The sequence below is a fragment of the Stylophora pistillata genome, chromosome 12, assembly GCF_964205215.1.
Source record: "Stylophora pistillata chromosome 12, jaStyPist1.2, whole genome shotgun sequence".
In the NCBI taxonomy this organism is placed as follows: Eukaryota; Metazoa; Cnidaria; class Anthozoa; order Scleractinia; family Pocilloporidae; genus Stylophora; species Stylophora pistillata.
Genome location: NC_142530.1, coordinates 26,135,077 through 26,161,003, shown reverse-complemented (window position 1 = coordinate 26,161,003; position 25,927 = coordinate 26,135,077). Strand labels below are relative to the sequence as shown.

General features: G+C 37.2%; 1 protein-coding gene across 5 annotated transcripts; it reads left to right on the top strand.

The window, feature by feature from the left end:
• Positions 1–168: 168 nt before the first annotated feature.
• LOC111336661 (extended synaptotagmin-2) lies at positions 169–23,401 on the top strand. 5 transcript variants are annotated; one of them, XM_022942785.2, is made up of 24 exons: positions 169–342; positions 6,347–6,388; positions 6,820–6,957; positions 7,071–7,147; positions 7,939–8,005; positions 8,103–8,192; positions 9,266–9,321; positions 12,233–12,350; positions 12,495–12,594; positions 14,378–14,448; positions 14,552–14,637; positions 14,737–14,785; positions 15,772–15,861; positions 16,249–16,329; positions 16,445–16,519; positions 16,910–16,996; positions 17,615–17,764; positions 18,361–18,464; positions 19,593–19,640; positions 20,377–20,457; positions 20,805–20,939; positions 21,220–21,325; positions 21,477–21,526; positions 22,466–23,401. In XM_022942785.2, the coding sequence occupies exons 1-24, from the start codon at positions 304–306 to the stop codon at positions 22,503–22,505; spliced, it is 1,980 nt and encodes a 659-aa protein (XP_022798520.2). In that variant the 5' UTR covers positions 169–303; the 3' UTR covers positions 22,506–23,401. The 5 variants fall into 5 exon arrangements, with proteins under 5 accessions (XP_022798520.2, XP_088597856.1, XP_088597855.1 ...); XM_088741730.1 differs by having other exon boundaries at positions 189–342; positions 19,530–19,640; XM_088741729.1 differs by lacking the exon at positions 169–342 and adding an exon at positions 2,291–2,404 and having other exon boundaries at positions 19,530–19,640.
• The last annotated feature ends 2,526 nt before the right edge of the window (positions 23,402–25,927 follow it).

The following is a 25,927-nucleotide window of genomic DNA, read 5'->3' as shown; positions in this document are numbered from 1 at the left end:
TTAGGATAAAAGGATTTCAAATTTCCAACGTGACCCAATCAGTTTCACCTGCTCCAAGGGTGGTAAAAGCAAACTGCCAATCAGCTATTTTATTGGCCCGGACGACTGAGTGAATCAGAGACCAATCTTTGACTTTAGAACTTGATATGTTTTGCATATATCAATCACATTGAAAGACCAGAGCTGATCGGTTTTTGCATATCCAGAATCAAGTGCGTGCAAGATTCGAACGCGTAACTAGCAGTCTCCAAAACATCTTGGCTGAATCGTTTCAATTTCCCGCTTTAAAAATTCTTGAAGCAAATGGCCTCCTGGAGGATCGAACGCTCAAGCGATGCCAGGGTAAATTAATCGAAAAATTTTAATTTTTTCATAGCTTCTCTCATGATTTTGACTTTCTTTTGTGCTAAAACCGCCATATCTCTGAAACTGTATTATGCAGCTTTATCATTCTCGCAACCAAGAAGGAAAATTAACGGCTATCAGCGGCGCGCGCGAATTTTACCTTATTTTGACGCAATACTTCCAAGAAAATATAATTTTTCATGAATAGAATATTTAAAACCTGTTTTTATTTGCTTACGTGAAAGGCTGCTTCATTTTTTATTCCTTTGAACGGGTTTTCTACTTTTGTTCAGACAGCTGCAAAATCAAAATGCAAATGTATAATTGAAAACAAAATTCTTATTTCGAATTGAATACTCTTGAAGCGAAAGATTGCTCAAAATTCGGTATTAACATAAACAGTTCTAACACGGAATGGAAGCAATGCAAACATTTTGAACAACTGAACAGTCTTTTTCCTGCAAGGAAACTTCCCCCTGGAGTATGTTTTTGCGCAGTCGACTATAACTCCACCCGCGCCTATTGTGAGGCAATGGCTAGACATCGGATCTGTGTTTTTAATTTTATCATTTTTTATTTTTTTATTCTAAGAATTAATTGCTATGGTTTATTATTCTTACATAGCTTTTTAGTTTTTATCCCGAAGAGCTCTGGATAACAACCTCTTATCACTAGCCCTTAATTGTACAAACATATGACGGCATATTACTGTATGTTGTACATGTTGATTATACAATAAGCTCGCCGTCAGATTCTGGGCATAAATTATAATTTCTCTGTGCCAGACATGCCCAAGACCCGCGTCTTCTCCGTCTGTTAGAATCGAGGAATCTGGGAAGGAATTGACCAGATTGCCCGCGCGCGCGTTCCACTTAGAGACCCCTGAGTGATTACAAACCGTGACGATGCATAAAAGGGGAATGGGGCGTGGAACGGCCGGGAGCTGGGGCGGGTGCAGGGACGAGAACAGGGTAAGGCAAAGCGGGAGATACCTGTACTGTTTCTGAATACCGAGGAATTATTGACTTCGCGCCATCCCTAACATCCATTCATTTCGCTGATTCGTGACTGAAAAAAATAAGCGTCTTGTCGAAATAAAATGATAATGATGATTGTAACAATAAATTTGACGGCACAAGAGAAATGATGATAATAATAATAATACTACTAATAATAATAATGATAAAAATGATAATAATGATGAAAATGATAATGGTCAGGATAGTGCGAATGAAGTCATCACTTTTATTATTATTAATATTATTATTATTTTTATTATTATTATTATTATTATTATTATCATTACATTATCAGGCCACTTTCTGGCAAAATACAGTGGTTTCATGGTCCTTGACTATTTTTTCTCGTGATCTTCTTCAGGAAATGCTTGAAATGGCCCGTATTCATGATACACGCATTGCATAACATTTATACAGCTTTCTTTTTTTTGAGACCAGGCGTTTTACGGCCGTTTCTTTGCATTGAAATCTATTATTTCCTCGCTTGTGTCTGTAAACAGAATCAACTCATTTGCCAATCAGTCAAATTTCTGTCTGTCTAATTTGTGCCGAAGAATATGAAAAGCGTTACTCTACGACCCAATTTAGTTTCGTAACAACGAATTAAATTAAATTTTTCAATCTGAGTACACGATTCGAACTAAATTTTCTCTTGCCTATTATGATTAACCGAAATTAACAGAGTATACTCCCGGCAACATTTAATTTGTTAACAAAGAGACAGTTTAAAGTTAACATACGAAAATTTTTTAGTTTCTTTTTTTCCCCTTGACACTTAACTTTTTTATTTACCAGTCAATCAGCAACTGGTTACAATGGAACTAAGCAATTTAAACCCACGTTATTTACACAGAAGTTTCCTTCACATAATGAAAGCTGATTTATATATTGTAACCCTTTTCTATCTCTGTTACTTTGAGCAAAAGAGTTGAGCATTCAACATGAACGGTTCTGGGAGCCGTCACATTGCTCTTGCATCTTTAGTCATTATTTTATCGTCAATTATCGCAGATGTTTCTTCACTTAAACCCAATAGCACGGTAAGTTACTTCTTCTTCTTCTTCTTCCAATTTCACTTGATTTTTATTTGTGTTCTATATAGCTAGTCAAGAAAAAAAAACTTTTCAAGTTGGCTCATCTCCCTCAATCGTGAAATATGTTTTCCAAGAGGTTACCAATGAAGTTTTTTTTCCCTCACCCTATTGATAAATGTTGCATCTGTCTAAAGAAATTTCAGACGGCTTCGCTCCATTCGCGAACAAAGTCTTATTCCACCTAAGTGCGTGCGCCAGTAAGTGAGGAATTCCCATCCCGCCTCCCCCCCCCCCCCCCACAAAAAAAAAATCTAGCACGCTTTATCCTTTACAGCGGAACAAACTCCCCTTCCCTTTGAGAACATCTGCCTTTATTTATAGAAACAAAAATAAAAGCTGTGAAAAAAAAAGGAATTAAAATTCTACTTGGTTTTCACCTTTTTGAAATTTGCATTGTCTCTTGACTCTTCTTTCGAAGTGTGATCCAGCTGTCTTCCCATTTATTCACGGATTCTTCGCCAAGCGTTAGTCATATCCCTACTTTTCGTTACATCCTTGTTTTTACTTGCTCTTTTTCCCCCATTCTTCCCTCAGTTTCCCCGTTTTTCCCGCTTTTTACGTTTTTTTAACTGTCTTGAAAGTGATGCAGTCAACTCTAAAAATTCGAATGTTTCAATTTGTCATTTTTTTGTTTTCATTATGTTTATATTGGACCATAAATGAGACTTTTTAAGGAATAATTTACATCGCAATTAAAAAAGCCGCTGCGTTTCGGCCAAATTTTGTGGTGGCAAAATGGTTGATCTAAATACGCTGGCATATTTAACTAATTAAGGGGTTTGTTGAATGCTTAAGTTTATAGTAAATTGATGAAACTATAGCAAGCAGACTGAAAACTTTTTTCAATAGGAAAGACTGCTAATGTTTTAAGATGGTTCCAGGTTAATAAACGTATTGTTATGAGCTTCATATCTCTATTTACCTTTCCCTGAATTTTAAACACACAAAGATAACGCAGGTGTTACATTCGTTGGTATTTTTCCAGGAGCAGTTTTAAATAAAAGATGCCCCTAAGCCGAAAATCTCGTTTGTTTTGTTTTTCTTTTTTTTGTTCAAAGTTGTTGATCTTAGCATAAAACAGCTTCTGGGGTTTAATAGACAACGTACCCATTTGGCGAAAAATAAGTCTGCAAATTAAAGGCGTGTCGTTTTAATTCAGACATGTTGTCATTGCGTTGTTTACAAAGTTCGTACTACGACATAAAACCGCAAACAGAGACGTTATTGAAGAAGCCTGCAAGTGCATTTTCGCTCTTCCTTATCACGCTCGACAGCTCGCTCACTTTATTGTTCTTGTGACACATCTCAAAGCGATTAGCATATGAAAGGTTACCGATGTATTGAATTGGACTGAGCTCTGCACAAACCCACTAGTATTGTCTCTGGTGATCGCAGGCTTACACGAATGGCGACGTCCGTTGCTGCAGTGAAGGCGGATAAACCCGCCGAAAATCAGGGAAAACCTGGCGTTGAGGCGACCGTTCCCTCTCCAAATGAACAGAAGCCGGCAGCGAAGAAAACAGAGCTTGCAATTTTGAACTTTGTGATAAAATATTTGAAGTTAGTCGGAGGTGCTTTGCTGATTTGGTTTATGGGCTGGTTTGGGTTGAGTTACGTCTGGATCATCTGCGGCTTTTTCGTATATGTTTTATGGCGCATGAATCAGGACGAAAGAAAGACTAGGAGACAGGCGTTCAGAGAAGCTGTAGAAAAGGAGCAAGAAGTAGTCGAGGCGCGAATAGAAGATCTGCCATCTTGGGTAAGAGAACGTTTACAGGCAAATGAACGTACGTAATGTGCTTTCAAACATTTTGTGCCAGAGATAGCCTTTGTTTGTAGACCGATCGCGTTGGTCAAGTCATCAACAAAATTGTGATATGAAACTGACTTGAATTTTTTCCCGAGAAATATTTTTCCTTAAGGCTTCGAGCTGTTAAAGAATCACGTAACGCGATCTGAATTATCCCAGCTAATGCACGTTGCCTCGTGTTGAACGTGTGAGTTACTAGTCATAATGATTTATTTACTCTAATTCATGTGGACTGGCATCGGTAAAGTCCTCTCCTAAAATATTTGACCATATTTCATCTCTAGTTTGCTGTTAAATCTTCGTTAAAGCTTATAATTATTATGTTATTTGGTTAGGCGTGGTCAGAGCTTTACTCTCGAAAGTTCGTTCAGAAGTTATTGCAGGACTATAAATGCGTTTATACCCGTATTAAGCCCTTGTGTCGCAGTAGTCCTCGAGTCTGGACTTGTTTTGAGAGATTTATGACATAAACTGTTTGACAGTTTAAGAATATAATAGGCCTCACTCCTGGAGCAGTCACTTGGTGATGTAAACACATCTAAATTAGTAATAGCTGATGCATCTCACAAAGTTGTAAGGTCGATCAACCTTCCAAGTTCCTATCTCTTTATTTAACTTCGAAGGCGGGAGAAATTATTCGGACAATAAACAGAATTTGCGCAGACATTTCCTAAAGCTTCTCTAAGCATGTAACTTTGCTGCGCGTTCTTAGCTCAAGTTCGAGAAATTTCCCAATAACAATGGCTCATAAAACATTCAAGATGTCTTACTTGTCCCAGACAAACATCTGTGCCAAGTGTCTGTTCGGGTGTTTAAAGACACTCCAATGTGTTCTACATGTTTTAGTCTGACTTTGATAGTTGTTGGATTAAAATGGCTTAAGAAGAAAAATAGTTTTGTGGAAACTATTTGACGTTTGGATTGAAATCCCCAAATAAATGTTTCAGTAAGTTTGTTTCCTGGTTAAGATTGTACATTGTTGCCTTTGTTAAACTTTATAAGACCTTGAGCATGTTGCAAGGATAGACATTAAAAAAAGCAAAAGGAATATCATAAGAATAAGAAACAATTCATGACTACAAAGTGTGAAATACATTTCTGAAAAAAAAATTTTTTTTGCAGATATATGTGATACATTTGCACCATTCAATTTATTTTTTTTGTTATGTAGATGTTATAATGACAATATTTCCAAGCACACACCTGCCTCATGACATTCATCTTGAAGCTATCATTTTAAAGCAATTGCAAAGAAGTGTGAAGTTAGCATTGAGTGTTATTTTGCATTTTTCATTCTGAGCAAAATGACCATCTTTCCGTATAGCAGTACTGTGTAAATTTCAAAATTCAATCAGCCCTTACTTGCCCTTTTAGAAAAACCAAAGAATTTTACCCTGGGATTACCTGTAAGGTACAAAAACCTTGATCTGGCTGGGTCTGCTGTTACCTTTATTTAAAGGACACTTGCATTCAGAGGCACTTTTTCTAGTCATGGGGGTGTCCTTTGGAAATAGCAAAAGTCCATATAACAAATGCCTTGGTGTTTGAGTGAGAGAAACAGGCTGGGCAAAGTACCCACCCATAGAGTTGTTTAGTCATGCATCAAAACAAACAAACTATACCAGAAGAGCTGTCAAAAAGGTTTGAAATTAGAATTCAACGAAGTTGTTTTGAAGATTGTAAGAGAGACTGGTACCTATTTAGTTAAAATGCTAAGAGCATCTCACTAAACCAGCAAAATATTGTCATGGGAATGTTCTGAGTAAGGTTGTGATTCACACATTTAACCTTGTTCCTGGTAAATTTTGCATTCAATTTCATTCAAATCTTGGAAATGGCAGCTGTCCAAATTTCTTGGATGGCATTTTAATAGGACTACAAATGTTTTTTTTTTTTTTTTTTTTTTTTTTTTTCATCAGCAGTTAAGAAGGAATGAGGAGAAAGAAGCTGGCTAGATGAAAAACTAGCTGGTGTTGTACTTGCTGGTAACCAGCCCCTATTGATGGTTCTATACAGGACTTATATATTTTGATTGTCTTCCAAGAAATGTTATTTCAGCTAGTTTTTCTGTCTTACAGGTTTTCTTTCCTGATGTGGAAAGAGCAGAATGGCTCAACAAGGTAAAATACAAATAAAATATATTAAGCAATTTTTTTTTAAAAAAAACTGATGTGTGGCATCCTGTCAATACTGTTAGGCCACTCTTATATTAACTAATCACATGCAACTCTGTCACTTGAATCTTTCTAATCCTGTGCTTAAGGCAAATAGCTTATTTTTCCTTTCAGTTATAATTGGCTCCTTATAATATTTTCCATTAATGTTATTGGCCATTTTAATTACTTAATTAGCTTTGGTATTACAACCCTAAGATGTTCTGCAATCAATCTTAGTACAGCTTACATGCTCACATGGTTTACCATTTCCTCTCTTTACAAGTCACTCTTGAGATAAAACAAGCTAGGCAAAATTTTTGTTGCTTATACAGCAAATTGACATTTGATCTTGCTACTGATGCTGTTTTTCCGATTGTATGATTATCCAACGATAGATGCTGGTTCAACTGTGGCCTTATATCAATGACATGGTGATAAAGATCCTAAAGGAACAAGTGGAACCAGAGATTCAGAAAAATGTGCCTGGATTTTTGAGCTCCATTCATTTCAAAGAAATCTCCCTGGGTGAAGTGGTGAGTCAAACAGAGGCTTTTACACATCAGAGAATTTACCACAATTTGTATATGACTTCTATTTGAATAATGCAGTGATACAATTTTCTAACTCACTGTGTTTTGGTTTGCAGCCTCCCCGTATTGGTGGAATCAAGACATACACTCATAATGTGGACCGTAACGAGATAATCATGGATATTGATTTAATGTGAGTAAGCTTCAATTCAAGCTTGATCATTTAGTTCCTGTGCCACTTTATTTATTAATATCTTTGATTTTATAATTTTTTAAAGAATCGTCATGACTTGGCTGGTACTGTGTCAATGACAAGTTTTACTTGTATTCCTTACTGACAGAGCTGTCAAATTTAAACTCTTTACCCATTCATGCTCAGCAGTGACCAAAATGCAATTTAACAATTACAATTCCAAAACAGTCTCAGGCAGAAAGGTGTTATGAAGAAAGAATTATATCAGTTAGATATATTTACATACACACATATATAGGTTAATTGACCACTTCCCATGGGGGCTTTTCAGGGCCAAGTCCCACCCATCCCACCCCAGGGGAGGACATCCACCACACAGTAATCTCATGCGTGGGAAATTAACGTCTCCTACCCCAACCCTGCAGAAGACAGGGACTACGGTTTATTCGTCCTTCTCCGAGAAGACTAGAATAGCTATCCATTTCTGGATTATAGAAAGGTAGCAAATTCTGCTCATTTATTTTAAGACCACGAGTAATGGTCCAGCTGGGGCTCGGACCCTCGACCTCCCGCACGACACAATCCAACACACCAAATTCTCAGCATTAGAATTTTATGAAATGTATAGCACACAGTGTGGAGAATTAAAATTTAAATCTCAGAAGTTAGAGGGTTGTGGCTGCCAATGAATATGGTTATCCACGCCGTTGGATGTACTGTAAATGTTATGGGAAAAAAAGAAATTTTTTTACAATTTTGTTTTCTGTTTTATTTATTGTCATTGCTTTTAGTTATGCTGGAGACTCAGACTTTGAGTTATCTGTCAAGGGTATCAGTGTTGGCATTGAAGATCTCCAGGTATTACACACAGAACATTTTAGCTGACATGTGATAAACGGGATGTCTCTTCTATCATCTTGGTGCATTCTTATGGGTTTCTTTTCATCCTATTTAGCTTCGTGGAAGTCTGCGTGTGATCCTGCGTCCTCTTATTCCTGCCGCTCCTCTTGTGGGAGGAGTGTCAGTCTTCTTCCTCAACAGACCGGTAAGTTGGAACTTAAATTTGTTTATGTATGATGCACGATCCTCCCAGTAGAGAGCGCTATTTATGCAATAGCGAAAATCAGACCTGAAAAAATCAGGCCTGTACGGGATTAGAACCACTGACCTCTGGGATACTAGTGCAGCGCTCTACCAATTGAGCTAACAAGCCAACTGGTAGCAGGCCAACTTAATGGCCTGCTCCGAGTTGGATGTCCAGTGCGCCCGTAAGCGCCCATGTGGAACCACACCCTTTCTACACCTTGTGACGTCATCACTTTTAACCCTGGAGCACAACTTTGAGCACGTACTTAAACAGGTTGAAAATATCTTACAAACGATACCAGAATGAGTGCAATTGAGTGAAGGACACTGGAGAAATAGCCAAAAAACTATGTAACTTTGACCTGAAAATCTGCACAAAAATCTTGTTCCATTACCCACCTACCTTTCTGAGCATGTGGTTTGAAAATAATGAGTAGTTTCCTAAAAAATCTCTACACCAAAATGAAGCCTACTAAATTTCCAGCAAGTGAGGAGAAAATTCAGGCAAGGAAAGGGAAAAAAAGGGTAGGAGAAAGAGAGAAAAGTAAAAGTCGTAAGTGAGGCATTACTTTTCAACCCAAAAACTATCTCGAAATTTCGCTTTCTGTGCCTCCCTGAGATTTTCAGGGCGCCATTTTGCATTTGGATCGAAAGGCCATTGAGTATACAAGCTGTGAATGGGTTTGTGGTAAGTTTGAGCTTTTAAAACCTCAACAGTGACCCGAAATCTGCTCAACTAGCTTCAAAACACAGTTTTTCACAAAAGCTGCGGCTATTAATGGGTTAAGGTGCAACCAAGTGTGTCACTGATAGGTCGCCACATTTTGATTTCTTCCATGATATACTAAAACTGAACATAATTATGGACTGCATGAATGGAATCTAATTGTTTTATATTTATTTAATAAAAAATCGATAAAATGTTGCGAATGATATCATTAATATGCGACTCTATCCTCCTATAGAATGAAAGTAAGAACCAATCAAAGGGATTCAGCTTATTTAGCAAGTTTTGTTTTTCATTTTTGACAGGACATTGACTTTGACTTGACAAACTTGGCAAACATTCTGGATATTCCTGGTCTGAGGTATGTGTACTTTGATTAATCTTTCAGAAACCCTGATGGGGCAAAAGCAGATATACTTATCAGAAGCAATGAACATTAGCATACATTAGGTTATGGTTATTAATCGTGGTAAATAACAGTTTAAAAGAGAAACGTAATTATTTATATCATAATGTGGTCACTTGGGTTTCGAATGCATACTGACAGTCTTCTTCATCACTTGATGAAGATTAGCAGTATGCAGTCAAAACATCACAATCCTCATCCTGAGTGACCACAAATGATTACATTTCTCTTTAAAGAATCATTAGTTGTAAAATAGACATGACTGTTAAACTAATCTGGAGTAGAGGCATCCTCGGAGACCCAGGGGCTGTGAGTTGATTTCAAGCTAGGGTGGAAGAGCCCCCGAGGACATTGTTTTACAAGACTAGTTCCAAACGGTCGCAGTTGTTCTGGCATCTGATTGGTGCCAGAAAATCTTTGTGTTTTTCTGCCCAATCAGAACTGCTTTAGAGTCCTTTCGTGTGTTTTAACATGGACATATACAAGAAGCTTAGTTCCTCGCCGTGTTTGTTTGGGCTGTATGATGGAGCTTTGCTCAAGGTGAAAAGTTTCAGTCTCAGCACACATTGTAAGAGAAATCGATCAGATTGTCCGCGAAAATCTCTCTGGAAATTATACTGAATACTTTCGCAGGTATCACAAGAGAATGTGTTTAAAAGGTTGCAGGGTTCATATAAAACATAATGGTTGCAGGCGTTAATATGTCGCTGTAAACGTTAATAATTTGGATATATCAACAAAGTTGAAGTGGTAAATTGGCCACCGTAACAATTACAAAAGCTGACGTTTTGAGCGTTAGCCCTTCGTCGGAGCGAAAACGTTAATAGACGAGATGTAAGCTTATCTTTCTAGATTTTTTGTATAATTTGCTGTAACTGTAACTTTGCCAATCCTGTGAAGTTATTTCGTCGCACAGGCCATGCAGGTATGTCAAGCAACTGGCGCTTATGCAGCTCTCTGTGCGTGCCAAAATCTAATCTAATCTTCACTTGAAAAAAAAGAAAAGCTAAGTGTGGAAACTTTTGTTTATTAGATGTGGATAGATGACCCTGTACTAAGTTGACATTTTCAATAAAGCAAACCCGCCCTTTCCATCCAATATTTCTTGGTCTTTGGTTTTGTTTTCCACAAAGAAAGCAGCATCGATTCCCAACGATCAAAGGTATTTAACTTGGTCTTCAACAATCAACAAAAGAGGTGAAATGACAATGACCAAGGGACTAGAAGAGAATCCGTGGCCTTTCGAGCTCAAGAATTTGAACACTCTAGGCAGCAGTTGAAAGATAAAGCTCTTGCCAAACCCCTTTGGTAACTGCCCGAAAACATCTCTCCTTCCCACGATGTTTTTGAGGATAAGTTTTTGTTCAGATTTTAATTAGCTAACCGGAAACACAGTTAAGCTTTCTCTAAGCACTTGCTGGAGGTCATCCACAAACTTAATATTCTCTGGAACCTTGGCCATATTGTGAAAGACTTTTACTACAAAGCGAAGATTAGATTTTGGCATGCACAGAAAGCTACGTAAACATAGTCGCCAGTTGCTCGACATACCTGGGTTGCCCGTGTGACGAAATAACTTCACGGGTTTGGCAAAGTCTCAGTTACAGCAAATTATATAAAAAATCTAGAAAGATTTAAGCTTCATCTCGGGTAACGTTTAAAGTGATCAATGCCTGCAACCATGGTGTTAGATACGAACCTCACAAACCTAAGAAAACTAATACCCACTTACGCTAAACTACAACTTTATAAAGCTGCCATTTTACCTCACTTGACCTACTGCAGTATCATCTGGCATTTCTGCAGAGCCTTAGACAAACGTAAAGCTGAAAGACTACAGGAAAGGGCCTTGAGAGCATGCAGTTTTCAACGATAAATCACTCTCTTATGACGGCCTGCTGAAGCTGGCTGAAATTCCATCACTGGTGAACAGAAGGCTCCAGGGCATAGCAATCCTTATGTTCAAGGCAAAAGAGAACTTCCTTGTCAAATACAGGAACTATTTTTGTCAGAAGTAAACTGCGATAGAAGATATTCTCTAAGAAATGCAGATTTTAGAATCCCTCGCTTTAATACAGTAAAATATGGTAAACACTCTATAAGATACTATGGCCCTCTCCTCTGGTCGAAACTTACAAAAGAGTTACACAGTGAAGACAGCCTGCACGGATTTGAGAGCAAAATCAGCGGAACGGACATGACTGTCATGATTGATGATGGATGCAAAAAATGTGCACTCTGTAATAGTTGATTTTTAACTCTTACTAGGACATTGATAAATAATTTTAACTGTTAATAGGTTAGATAAATAATTCTGTAAATAGGTACCAGACTTCTTATTTTTAAAGCCTTTACCCTGTGTCCCCAATTAGTGCTATGCGCTAGGTTTTCACGACACATAAATAAAGTTCACTACTACTACTACTACCTTTAAACACGTTCTCTTGTGATACCTGCGAAAGTATTCAGCATAATTTCCAGTGAGATTTTTGCAGACAATCTGATCGATTTCTCTCACATCGTATGCTGAGACTGAAACTGAAACTTTTCACCTCGAGCAAAGCTCCGTCGTACGGCCTAAACAAACCTGGCAAGCAACTAACTTAAAGCTTCTTGTATCTGTCCGTGTTAAAACACATGAAAGGACTCTAAAGCACACTTCACTCTGATTGGGCAGAAAAACACTAAGACTTTCTGGCACCAATCAGATGCCAGAACTACTGTAACTGTTTTGTACTAGCCTTGTAAGACAATGTCCCCAGTGGCTCCTCCGCCCTAACTTGAAATCGACTCATAGTCCCTGGGTCTCCGAGGATGGAGTAGAGGTGATGTGAGGTTCTCTAACTTGTGTTTTCCTTTTCTTTAGTGACATCATCCGTGGAGTAATAGATGATGTTGTGGCAGGATTCGTGGTTCTCCCAAACAGGATCACAGTGCCTTTGACTGACATTGATCCATATGAACTGAAATACCCCATGCCTGATGTAAGTGACTTGAACTTATCATTAGAATTGTTTGTCTGCAAATTGTCTTTATCATCATTTTTGTGTAACACTAAGCATACAGATTTAGGTGAATTTGTTTTAATGTATTTTGACAATTGATTTTGCTTGATCTCGTCACCCCAGGGTCTTCTTCGCATTGAAGTCTTGGAAGCCAAAGATTTAATCAAGAAAGATATTGGTATCATATCAAAAGGCTCTTCAGATCCATATGTCATTCTCAGAGGTATGCATCAAAGCATAAAGAGGTTGTGAGCAAGGGACATTAAATATGTGTTATTGACCAGCTGGAGGTCTGTATTGAGAAAAACTGTGCCCGAGGTCTTGGATACCGCCCCAGGCTTACGGCCTATGGCCTCGGGCGGTACTCAAGACAGAGAACACAGTTTTTCCCAATACGGACAGACCCATGCTGGTCAATAACATTTTTATTTTTTTCTAACACATAAAAAATGATTGCCATAAGAACCCGAATGATTTAGGGCTACAATTACGAGTTTAATTACGGGAAAATCCTCCATAAACTTAAAAATTTGTTTGCGAGTGGATGATAAAGAAAACAGACGTTATCCATGTTAAAGAGAGAGCTTTCACCGGAACATTTTTATTTGTAAAGGTAACTTAAAAGGCCTCCAAGCAAACTTTATTCAAAACATTTTTTGATAAGTAACTGTCATGATGTGACACCCGTCAATTGAAGAGGAAAAAAGTGTACGCCTTTGAATAAACAACAGTTACTGTACTAGTAGGACAAACACGCACAAGTTAAATGACTATGCGATGATCTTTTCGTAAAAAAAAAACACTCTGAGATCTTACGAAAAGTATTGGTTATTTCCAACGACAATTAATCTTCAAAGATTTACCTCTGTTCCATTTTAAAATGTCATGGAAAGTCAAATTGTAAGTGAATGCAAATGTGTGCTTTGGAGTTGTCAGTTTGCTTGTTTGTTTTCTGTAATGGTGTGTGTAAATCAGTTTTTCTTTCACCGAAAAGCTGCAGTGATTAAGACTCTTTCCAGCTAGACACAAGGGGATTTAATGCAACTTTTATTTATTGAATTCCTTCGGTTTCTGTTGTGAAATTTACAGTAAAAGAATACAGTAAAAGAATTTACAGCAAAGAATAGGTAAAAGTGTGTTTATAGAAGAACTCAAAACTTCACTTACTGTTTTACAAACGAACAAATTGTGTTGAAGAATTCAGGTATTAATGATTAAGAGTCACATTGATTAACGTAATCGTTAACTGCAACTACCTCTCGTTTTAACTTTCAGATTTATTTTTTGAGGACTATTTGTTTCTAGGCCGCGTATCAATCTTTTTAAAAACAAATTTAGTACCACAAAATTTATTTCGAAATAAATTTTTTCCAAAAAACAAAGTTATTTGAAAGCGAGGGAGAAGAAAAAATTAATATTATTTATCGCCAAAGGTTGTGACTGAAGTCTTTTGCTCAAAAATTCTGCCCAGCTGGCAAAATGAGATATATTTGTGAAGAATTGCAATGAAGCTTGAGATGCTCTGCAAAACAGATACCGCCTGCCGTGAGCGGGCTGGATGGGGAGAATACTGCCTGCTCTCAGAACCAATCAGATTGCAGGATTCATAGAATACCACCCTCTCACAAACTGAGAAAAAAATAAAGAACCCTTACTAACCAGCAGTAATGTATTGCTGAAATTTTTTTGCCCCCATTCTCATAGAAGGTGAATCATACTTTGAGCCTTAACTCCTCTGAAAATTCCACATCTTTTCATATTTTTTTATCATTTATCCTCAATTAATAAGAATCAGCAATCAGTAAGGCATGAACTTATAATTGATATTAATTACTGACAAGGTCATTTGTTTGACTTCTTAGTTGCTTTGTCTTCATGAGAAGATTAATTCAAGGGGATGAGTTCATTGTTTCAGAGCACCAAGGAGTAACTTCTGTGCACCATAGCTCTGTATGTAACTTTTTTTCTTTGGTTTAACCTTTGATTACATTTCTTTCTGTTACCAGTGGGAGCTAAGACATTCCGCACAAAGACAAAGGACAGCACAGTGAATCCCATATGGAATGAAGTGTTTGAGGTAAAGTTTCTGATGGGTTTGTGGTTCCTAGTCCATAGTTTAAACATGGGAATTAAATTTCATTTCTGATTGTTGTGTGTGTTTTTCTCTTGTTGATGTGAAGGCATTTGTTGATAACTCGCAAGGTCAGAAGATAAAGATTGGTGTCTTCGATGAGGACAAAGCATCTGATGATGAATCTCTTGGCATGTAAGTTATCCAAACACGAATTTGTAGAAGCACATTCTCATATCTTCAGACTTTTATGTGACTGTGTTGATTTTGACAAATCATGTTTTATCTCCTTAGTGTTGAGGCTGACATTGGTACCATTGTCCAACAAGGCAATGTTGATTTGGTCAGTTGCAAATCCTTAACTATAGCTAAAGAGTTGTACTTCATATTCAGTGTTGTTTATTTCTCAGAAACACATAATGCTTGAAATCGAAAACTCAACTGAACGTGTAAGAGAGGTTTTCTACAAACAGAAAACACGCTTAGAAGAAGCGAAATTCAATTTAAACAAATACAACGAAAACTCACTGACTGTTCAAGCATAGGGTTTCTATCAACAACAATAATTCACTGTAACAATCCCAACACGAACGCGACAATTTTCCTTCAAGAGCACATGGGAGATTGCCCGGATGTTTTACGTAAAACATTACAAGGCCTGCAATGGAGGCTACATTCAGTTAAGAAACTTTTTTAAAACCATGGGAATTAACTGTAGAGTAATTTCAATTGATTGTCAAACTAAAGCAAGCCAGGATTGCACTGGTTTTACTTAACTATTATTAATAGTCTGTGGCTGGTCGTGAAAACTTGCGCTATCTTCTGAGCCAATCAGATAAGAAGATAAATTAAACTAAAAGGATTTGATGCAGTTTTTACTTCCAAGGAAGTTCACATAGGTTCATTTCAATATTTCTCCCTCTCCTGATAGGCCTTTGTGATTAATTATTGGTTCTTGGTTCTAAACATTAAGATTTAATACATATAATTTTATTAACCAAGCGCGAGGGCCATACTGGGAGAATATTGGCCCGAGGTCTTGACAGTACGGACCAAGCGCAGCGAGGTCTGTACAAAAAAGACTGAGGGCTGATATTCTTCCAGTACGGTCCCAAGCAAGTTTGGTTAATAAGGGATTTATTATACGACTGAAGTTCAAAGGGACACAAGTGCGGTACCATTCGGGACAGTGCCCTGTCCAATACTGATAGAATATTGACTGGAAATAGAGCATTTTGATTGGTTGATTTTAGTTATTGGCCCACTGACTGCCCGAGTCGTGTAATAAACTCGACTTATTTTAAGCTGTAGTGTAATTTTTCAATACAGTGGCTTCCATTAGAGAATGTGAAGAGTGGCCAGATCAACTTGAGATGCACATGGTTTACACTGACTGACAAACCAGAAGACCTCTCACCAGTAAGTTCATAGTTACCAACTAAAGGGTGTTTTTATTTTTGAGGGCTAGCTGAACAGAAGAATGAAGTCATTGTGGTCAAACAGGTGTAAATGGAAATCATTGTTTCTTCTGTGTTTTAAAGGCCCAGAAAAAAATTTTTCACCATTTTCTGTCTAAATTATTTTGCACATCTAACAACTTGAACACACTTTGGAAGTAAAGTAGTTAGCAGGGTAACTTAATTAGTGACAGGCCCTGCTTAAAAGACAGGACCAGTTTAGCAAGAATTGGACATCTGTCCTTTCCATTATGTAGGCAGAACTACCCATTTGGTTAGGCAGGCCAAGAGGCATGCATCTAGACTGTTTATAATATGTTTGTTTATTAGTTTTGTTTTTCATACGCAGCCTGACCAAGCTGTTATTGGCGAAGAGATGTTAGCTACAGCAGCTTTATTTGTGAAACTGGACTCAGCCAAGAATCTTCCAGTGAGTGTGCAATGTTGTCTCTCTTTTCCTTTATTGGACAGAATGGAATGCAAGACCCCTGCTTCTCAAGCTACAACAAGTGAAATTTTAATGTTAATCATAACTTTTTCTTTAGGTAACAAATGCTGCCCGTGGCACCACAAGTGCATTCTGCAAACTTACTGTTGGAAACATCACTTTCCAGAGCAAGGTAGGTCAAACGTTTGATTGATCATCCAAAGGCTATTGTTTTTCTGTATATTATTATTGAATTGTTTTAAATCAATGGGACAAAGGGGGTAAGTCTCCTAAAAACTGTGGTTGGGTTTTATCAACCCGATTGATAAAACTAAATTATCTTGTAGATGTATTGGCTTTGGTTTGAGTGCTAACCAGGTTTTTAATGTTTTGATAGGGCAGTGCATGGTCAATTCTTTAATAAAATATTTTCTCACCTTTTTATACACTTTTGATTAGGCTACATGCATGTACATCTTATTCTTACTTAAATGTTATGACTATATAGTTGATTAATGACTTTATATCTAATGAACAAATTGTAATCATTGTTTTTTTTTTTTTTTCACCTTGTACAATATAGACCATTCAAGACTCCATCAGTCCAGTGTGGGAAGAACCATTCCGCTTCATGATCCATGATCCTAGCTATCAGGAATTGGATATTGAGGTAATGATTCATTCATTGATCATGGGACTCATAAGGATAGTGTTTTCTATTAACAAATGCTATATAGCAAGCTAGAGAATATTGTATATTTCCCCCTGCCTGATTGAAAAACAACTCAGACCATTTAATTTTAGTCTTCTCAAACTGCCTCCTGGTTAGCTCAATTGGTAGAGCGCCGGACTGTTGTGCGGGAGGTCGAGGGTTCAAGCCCTGACCAGACCAACACTCAGGGTCTTAAAATAACTGAGGAGAATTTGCTACCTTTCTATAATATCAAGAAATGGATAGACATTCTAGTCTTCTCGGATAAGGACGAATAAACCGTAGGCACCATCTCCTGCAGGGTTAGGGGTAGGAGACGTTAATTTTCCATGCACGAGATTACTGTGTGGTGGATGTCCTCCTCTACGGTGGGATGGGTGGGTTTACTGGGCCCGCAGTAATTGGCGCAAGCTCTTGCAGTGTCCCTACCTGTCAGTGAATCTAACAAATGAAATTAATGCTGAATGAACATCTTGTTAGGTGATAAGAATCTTCTGGTTTCAGATCTAAGTAAAATCTTCACAATTCGTTTTTAAATTATTTATTATGCATCAATGAATTTTGTTTCTTGAACAGATTATTGACAGCAACAAGGAGAAGAGTATTGGTAAACTGGAGTTCCCCTTGGCTCAGTTGCTGAAGAGTGAGGACATGACATTTGAACAACCCTTCCCACTGAAGGATTCAGGCCACAACAGTACTTTGACTTGCCGTTTTACACTGAAGGTAAAGCTACATTTTAAACTTTGGTCTCTAAGAGGTGATCAGCATGTCCTTTCATTGATTGTTGCCTAAACTTTGTCAAGAAAGACAGTTGCTGAGAAAGTTATTAATTACAGTATATTACTACTGTAAATCCTCAAATAAGCCCCCCACTAAGAGATTTGTAATTTCCATATACCATATTGATGCCAATACGATAACATCAGTCAATCAATCAATCAATCATCATAATCAATTTTAAATGACAAACTAAAATTACAGTACTTGAATAAATTTATTGTGCTTACTAACATGAAGTGTTATTTTGAATTTTTGTTTTTTGAAGGGGAGGGGTGGGGGAAGGGCTTAATAGAGGGGGGTGAGGCTTAATAGATTTCCTGCTCTAAAGAGGGAGAGGCTTATTAGAGGGGGGGATTTTTAGAGGGGAGCTTAGTAGTGGGGGGATTTTTAGAGTGGGGCTTAGTAGAGGGGGGTGGATTTTTAGATGGGGGGCTTATTAGAGGGGGGTGGATTTTTAGAGGGGGGACTTATTAGAGGATTTACAGTACATGATGCTTTAGTATAAAGAATGCAATTCTCTTCTATACTTTATTTGCCAGGCATTGTTTACAAGAGATGACGACACATCAGATGAAGAAGAAGACACTGACTCACCAGATGTCATTGCTGCTGATGAACTGTCAGGTGGTGCAAGCAAGCAAAGGTGAGCCAATGCTTCTGTGTTACCCATGCTTTCCAATTCAATTGGAATAATTTTGTAAATAAAGAATATCAGGACAACACTGCATCAGCCACATTAGCCACTAGTCATTGTTTGAGAATGTCTCATCCATCTAGACCTCTCTGTCTTGCTGTGGATAACAAACTAGGAGCAATCAACAATCTTTCGTTAATCCTCTCGTCTTTCTCAATGTATCTCTTTAATCACTTTATGAGACAAGAAAACGATATCATTAACGATAAAATAAACATGTAATTATTCTTTTATATTACTGATGATTATTGTTACAAAGACAGTTAAAGTTTCATTGTGTACTTTATTGATAATGGGAGTTTAAGTCAATCATTTGTTAATTTTAATCTATTGAAAGTGTTATCCAGAAGTGAATAAGATACAATCCATTACTCATCAGAAATATTAATTAAAAGTGATATTAAACATTTATGTGACCTCATAAACTTTGTTTCTAACAATTTGAATATTTATGAATGATTAACAAATAAACATAATTATTAAAATTATGGAACTTATAATTTACTAACATCATGTTGATTTTTAACCAATAAAGTTATAGCAGATTCCCTCTTCAGCAATATCAGCTTCATCTCATTTAAAGTGTTAGTAAGATAAAAAATAACAACCTGTAATTAAATTTAAAGCAACTTCAAGTAGCACCCAGACATCTTGCAAATTAAAAGCTATTAATTGCAACACTTTAAACAACTTTGCTATTTGATACTGACAGTCTTTGAATTTTAAATAACATTGTCTGAGCAATGGTTAAGTAATATTTAAGGGGTAAAGTTGACATAAATTTCAAATGGATGTTAAAATGTAAATCATGCAGGAGTAAATCATGCAATTGGTTTTGGTAATCAGTAACAGATTTAGAATTAAATGTAACAGTGGAAGTTAATTTAAGCAAAAGTGATAAAGTTAAAAGCAAATTGTGGTTACTAACAAAAGTAATTTTCTTCACCTTGCTGGCAGCTTTCACTAATCTGTCCTTTAACTCCTTACTGTCTCTGCATGCCACAATCCTTGCAGCCTTGCATCAGGTAACAGTCGCCTAAAACGCTGCGTTTTTTTCTGCTTTTGTTTGGCTCCTAGCGAGGAAAGCACTGTGAGACGAAGGAAGCCTGTACCGAAGGTTCAAAGGTCAGTTGGTGTTAAGTAAACAGTGGATTTATGTTTGACTTTGATAAACAATATCACCAACACTGCTGCATGAAGGAATGATAAGAATGGACAAACTTGTCAGTGAGAGAGTGTGGTCTCGTGTACTTAACACTCAACAAAGGTCATGCACTCTCAAAACTAATCAACAAGGAAGTGAGAAGGTATCAGAAGTTACAAAGTTGTTAAATACAGGGCAGTGTATGTTTGCCAGCTATACACTAAACTTGTATGAGATGTGGTAAGCCTGACAATTACACCCACTGTACTGTGGTGTCCTGTGGATCAAAAGGTACCAGTTTGAGCTCTGCCTGGGTCATTGGGTAAGACACTTTTATTACTCTCTGTAAGCTTGGGGTGAAGGGGGGGGGGGGTAAAGTAAGTTCTCCTGAAGGATTGGAAAATCTGACAAAATGTTGGGAAGTGACCTGTTGATGAACTCTAGGATCCTATCTTAGTTACATAGGACTAGCAGTGTTCCAGGTCACTTCTGTCATGCTAATGAAAGTCTTAAAAGCTGCTTTTATTTGCTTATGCACAGACTTTTGTTGGCTATTAATTTTAATTGGAGTGTGCTGATGGCAGCCTTGGATAAGATTTTGTTTCAACTGTTATGTCAATTTTTATTTTTATCATCCGTGCTTGTCTGGTTTAATAGTAGCCAATTCAACTATTGAGAAAACTAATTCATGGGTAACTAATGTTATTCTTAAAACAGGACAGTTTCTGGCGATGTTCGCCTCACCACACGCTATAACAAACAAGGAAGCAAGTTTGAGGTCATTGTTCACCAAGCAAGGTCAGTCCAAATTCGTTCCTCTTACTGTTTAAACTCAAGAGTTGACCAATATGTAATTTCTCCATACAATGACACTGCTGAATCATTCATTAAGATCATGAGAATACAAGGAATGATCTCCAACTTAAGAAGCTTTGATTGTTTATGGACAAATTCTCCTGGTCAGTTCCAAAGAATATATGTATAGAGGTGAATGGAGAATTTGGATACTGAGGGTGTACACTTCATAAATAATCAAAGAGGAAAAGATCTCTTCAGAGCCTTCTTCCAAGCTTTATAATTATATTTATTTACATCGAGTAATATGTTACATGTTATTGATTATTTTTTTTGTTATTCACCTGAAGGAAGTTGCTGGCTTGTGACTCGGATGGTCTTTCTGACCCATATATCCGTGCCTACCTGCTTCCTGACAAGTCTCGTAGTGGCCGCAGACGAACTGATGTCAAGAAAAATACTCTTGAGCCAGAATTTGATGAAACGTAAGACTTCCTTTCTTATCCTTTCTACTCTTTTACTTTAATCTCACTGTGAAAGTATTTTTCTTGATAAAATAACATTATTTTGTGTCTCACTCTTATAAAGATTTTGTATCAGGGGAAAACAATGTAATTATCTCTATACTGTTTGTGTAATTATCTATATATTTATTTATCAGTTTTTTGTAATGTTGTATAATCTAGTTAGAGGGCCACAGGTTTGTCAGCTATACAGCTGTTATGTGTCCCCCTCTATAAATTAAGTCCTTACTAATTTTTTTAGGTTTGAATGGAGTGTTCCTGAAGATAAGGTGAAGGAACGCACTTTGGATATTACTGTCAAGAATGATGTGTCTTTCTTCTCAAAGAGCAAGACTTCTATGGGCCAGGTATGAAAGTTTTTCTGTTTTTTTTTTTTTTTTTTTTTTTTGTAGGTCAACTAAAAAACTCAAGAAGCAGCATGTAAACAAGGTTGCATTCAGTTTGGTTTTATATTTTAGTGAAGTTGGTGACACTATTATTATAATTATTGTCCTTCAGGTCCTGCTTGACCTTGGTAAACTGGATTTGTCTCAGCCTGTTACTGAGTGGTAGGTATTTTGTTATAAATATGAATGTGGGAATGTACATGTACAGTAATGGTTAAATTAAGGTTGTTAATGAGAAAGGTTTTTGACCCTTTGGGTTCCTAAAGGGGCTATCATCTAATTCCTCCTTACAATATCACCCCAGAATCACACAATCATTAGGGTCACAAGAATAGAGGGAACGATCACCAATGATAGAGACTCAACAAATTCTCCCTGTCAGCATGTTAGGAAATGTACAGAGAACAGTATGGAGAATATACATACTGATGTCAGGGTGTACAGAGTTAAGGAGATCAAGAGGGAAAACTGTCTACCCTTTCACTCTTAAGAGTTACAAAAGACAGATTTTCTTTCCATCTTGAATACAATTTAAGAGAAAAAAGGATGACAAAGAGAAGCATAAACTAAGGTGTTCCATTCAAGATTTAAGACACATTTTTACCTGCTTTTTTGCAAGAAATGAATGGTAGACAGTCTGGAGGATTGATAACAAGATCCTGTGTAGCAAGGGTTTGAGAAGCATAATTTTCCCTCAAATTCTAGTTAAAGTCAAGCAGAGACTTCAGAAGTATTGATTAGGGTAAATTGTTCAGATACAATAATTATTTCCAATGATTATGTAAAAAAAAAAGATATTCAGAAAATGAACAAACTTGCCATTACTATCTGAAAAATGTAGCTTTTAGATCCAGAAGTGAAAGGGTTTAATAATAATAATAAAACTACATCTTCATTTCAAAGGCAGCACTGATTACAAATGATACTAACATTAATTAAACTCTTACTGTAAATTTTAAAGATAGATTTATGCTAATTAAAAACAAACAAAGCATATCATTTGCCTCAAAAATTTGACCCAAGTTTATTTTGCCATATTTTCCCCTGCTGATAATCTTTTACATGCATTGAAATTAACCTCAGTCTATGATGTAATCACAGGTACATGCTGCGTGATGAGAAGAAGGAAGATGATGACTGAGAAATTATCCAAGAAATGTCACTAGTAATCAACTTAATACCAGAGCACTGAAATGGAACAGTAGTACAATAGAGGGGAAAAGTTAAAAGTAAAATGGGTTTGAAAATGAATTGGGACGAAACAGTCTGTTGAAAAGCAATTCTGTTAGAACTTGTATTTCAGGAAGTGCCATTGTCTTAGCTCTAGCCCCCATCTACCATGTTTACCTTCCAATCTAGCTGTACAATCACTTATTTTGAAAAACCTGCTAGCATGATTTTCATTTCAATCCCCCTTGCAAAGTTTCATCTAGCCTCAAAAGTGTAGGACAATATTTGGTTGCCAATGCTTTTTCTTTGGGTACATATTGCAAGGGCATTCATTTCATCAGAAGCTAGGGTTTTTTAGACTGGAGTATTAACTAAGTAATACAGTTCACTTAAACCATGAATCTGTGGCACTCAATCCAATCAAAAGGAAAAATATTTTTAAAAGATGCATCTCATAATTTATAACAATAGCTTAAAGTAGTAAGGTAATTTTCAACTTCTCATTAACAGCTTTGTCAAAAATGTACTTAATTTATAGATGGGTACCTGTATTTAAATGTCCACATTAAACTGTCTTATGCTATCAAATGGAGAGGACTGTTGACAGCTGTATCTGTACGTTGGTTAGTCTTTGTTCTTTTATTTATAAAGGAAACAATCCATTATAATAAGAGTTTTATCTATCACTAAACTGAGGTTTTGTTACTAGTGGGATCATGTTAGACACCTGAAAAACTTTCTTTGCCATATGTATTGTATCATTTTCTTAGTGTTGTGTGCTAGATTCCTTTAATATTTGTAAGAGGACAAAATTGTGAGAATTGCTTACAGGGATGATAATGATTGAATAAAATGTATGTGTGGAAATGTTGGTCTAACTTTCCTTAAGTGTGTAACTGATGCAATAGAGCAGCGTGCAACCTTTAATTTAGTTGCATGCATGGCCTCGTAACATTACATTTTAGTTTAAGGAAATTATTGTCTTTTATTATTAAAAACTGGATCATTGGATAATGTAATTCAAGACTTTTTATTGGCTTATCCATTATGGTATATGAGCCAATATAACATAATCTAATATCTGTACATTGTAACATCCAGTTTCTTCTTACATAAAAAAACAATTATTCCATGAGTGCACATTGGATATGAGATGATTATAGCCAACTTGGCACTACAGGTCTCATTGGCTATCTATCATCTCTTATCCAATGCATGCTCGTGGAATTGTTAATTAGAACTATTGCAGAGACGTTTATTTACTTCAAGTCTTCTGTTTGTGAATTTGCTAATACACGTGCGCGCCACTTTCATTTCTAGAAAGGTCTACCATATCACAAGAGCTCACGAAAGCACTGCGACAGCCTGCAAGCAGTATAAAGGTTAACTTATTTTTCTTGTCATACCAGTTAACGCAAGATCTTTCAATCAAAAGCGAAGTTTTAGCCGCCGTGCTTAAAACCATTTAATTTTTCTTGTGACAGTGGCACTAAGTTCTCACTATTGCTTCAGTGATCATGACGTTAGCAAAGTTTTCATGGTAAAAGAAGTTGAATAAATTTATGAAAATCCGTTTGAGTCGTCAAATGGAAATTTTGAACTTGACAAAGAGATATATCAAATAAGCCAGAATCAAACTAGGCATATTTAGTACCGTATTTACCCGTGTATAATGCGGGCCCGTGTATAATACGAATCCCAATTTCAGACCAAATTTTGAGAAAAAAGAAAAATAAACTACTCAACAAGAAGGTAAAATTGTATAACATTATTTATTTCAATTAACTTGGCAAACTAACGAAATGATGGTTACAACATCTTTCACATATCAAATCCTTCAAACTCGGACTCGGAGTCTGACTGGAACAGTTCTCTTGCAAACGAGTCATCGAGCTCGTTGTTGCAGTCATCCTTGGCCTCGTAAACTAGGTCGTCCTCGGATCCATCAAGGCTGTTGGTGATCCCGCATTTTAGAAATGAGGATTCAATCATTTCTTCGGAAATGTCCTGCCATGCTCCTGCGATCCACGAAAGGATCAGTTCCTCGGATGGTTTCTTTTGGCGGCCACTCGCTGTAAATTCATGGATTCCCTCCGCCATCCACTCCATCCACCTCTTTCTAACACCATCTTTAAACGGCTTGTTTAAAGAGACATCCAGCGGCTGCAAGATCGAGGTTAATCCGCCAGGAATTACTGCTAAGTTCGTGTTTTCTCGTGTCAGTGCTGTTTTCACTCTTTCGGTCACGTGGGCTTCAAACGCGTCACAAACAAGCAGGCTTCTTCTTCTCCCCAGGCCACCTCTCCTCGAACACCAAACTTTGTCGATCCATGTTTTCATTCCTTCACCGTCCATCCAACCTTTCTCTTGAGCGGCGATTACAACTCCGTGCTTGTTGGCAACCTTTGGGAGAGTTTTTCTTTTGAAGATTACCATCGGTCTCAGTTTGCTTCCATCGCCAGCACAGGTCAACACGACTGTAATGCGGTTCTTTTCATTACCCGTAGTACGAATCTTGATCGTTTTCTCTCCCGAGTTGTTGATGGTTCGATTTGGCGGCATGTCAAATGTTAGTGGCGTTTCGTCCATGTTAGCAATAACATGAAGAGGATAATTGTGCTCTTTGCGAAGATCGATAATGTAGCGGTGGAATCGCACGATTTTCTCCTCATAGTCATCTGGAAGCCGCTGGGCAAGAGTTGTCTTTTGGCGAAGAGACAAGCCATTACGCTTCATGAAACGCTGACACCAGTGGTTGCCTGCTTTAAACTGCCCTTGTGGAATCCCATATTTCTCGTTCTTTGCCATGTCGAGGGCCTTCAGCCTCACCAGCGATGGTAAAATGGCGAGACCATTGTTCCGTTTCTCTGTGATCCATTCGAGGAGACCAACCTCAAGTTCTGGCCATGCAGCTTTTTTGCCACGATTTGCTCGTTTCAACCGAGGCATCTTTTTCAAGTTTTCCTTGCTCTTCCGCCATAAGCGAACATTACTTTCAGATACTCCGAACTCTCTTTCAGCAGCGAGATTTCCATGCTGTTCGGCGAAATTGATGATTCGTAACTTATCTGACACTGTGTAACTTTGACGCTTGGTTCCGGCGAGTTTTGTAGTCATGTTTACGTTTGATTGCTCAAGATTACAGTAACTGTTTTGTTGATCAGCTGTTCGCTTAAATACTTAGTTAAATTTATTCAAGGATCCAAATTGTTAACATGTCATTGGTAGGTTAGTTTACCCTCAAATTAAAGACCAATTACATCGCACGCTTATGTGTCTTTGTTATTCTAATGTCGCGTCAGCCTAAACAAAGGATTCCGTGTATAATACGCATCTCGAATTTAGGTGTTCATTTCGGGAAAAATAAGTTCGCATTATACACGGGTAAATACG

Excerpts from the sequence above, each read along its gene's own strand:
- LOC111336661 (XM_088741728.1), top strand. The coding sequence starts at position 3,864 with ATGGCGACGTCCGTTGCTGCAGTGAAGGCGGATAAACCCGCCGAAAAT. Across the intron at positions 7,148-7,938 it reads ATCATGGATATTGATTTAAT|TTATGCTGGAGACTCAGACT; the intron begins GTGAGTAAGCTT and ends CATTGCTTTTAG. Across the intron at positions 16,520-16,909 it reads ACATCACTTTCCAGAGCAAG|ACCATTCAAGACTCCATCAG; the intron begins GTAGGTCAAACG and ends TGTACAATATAG.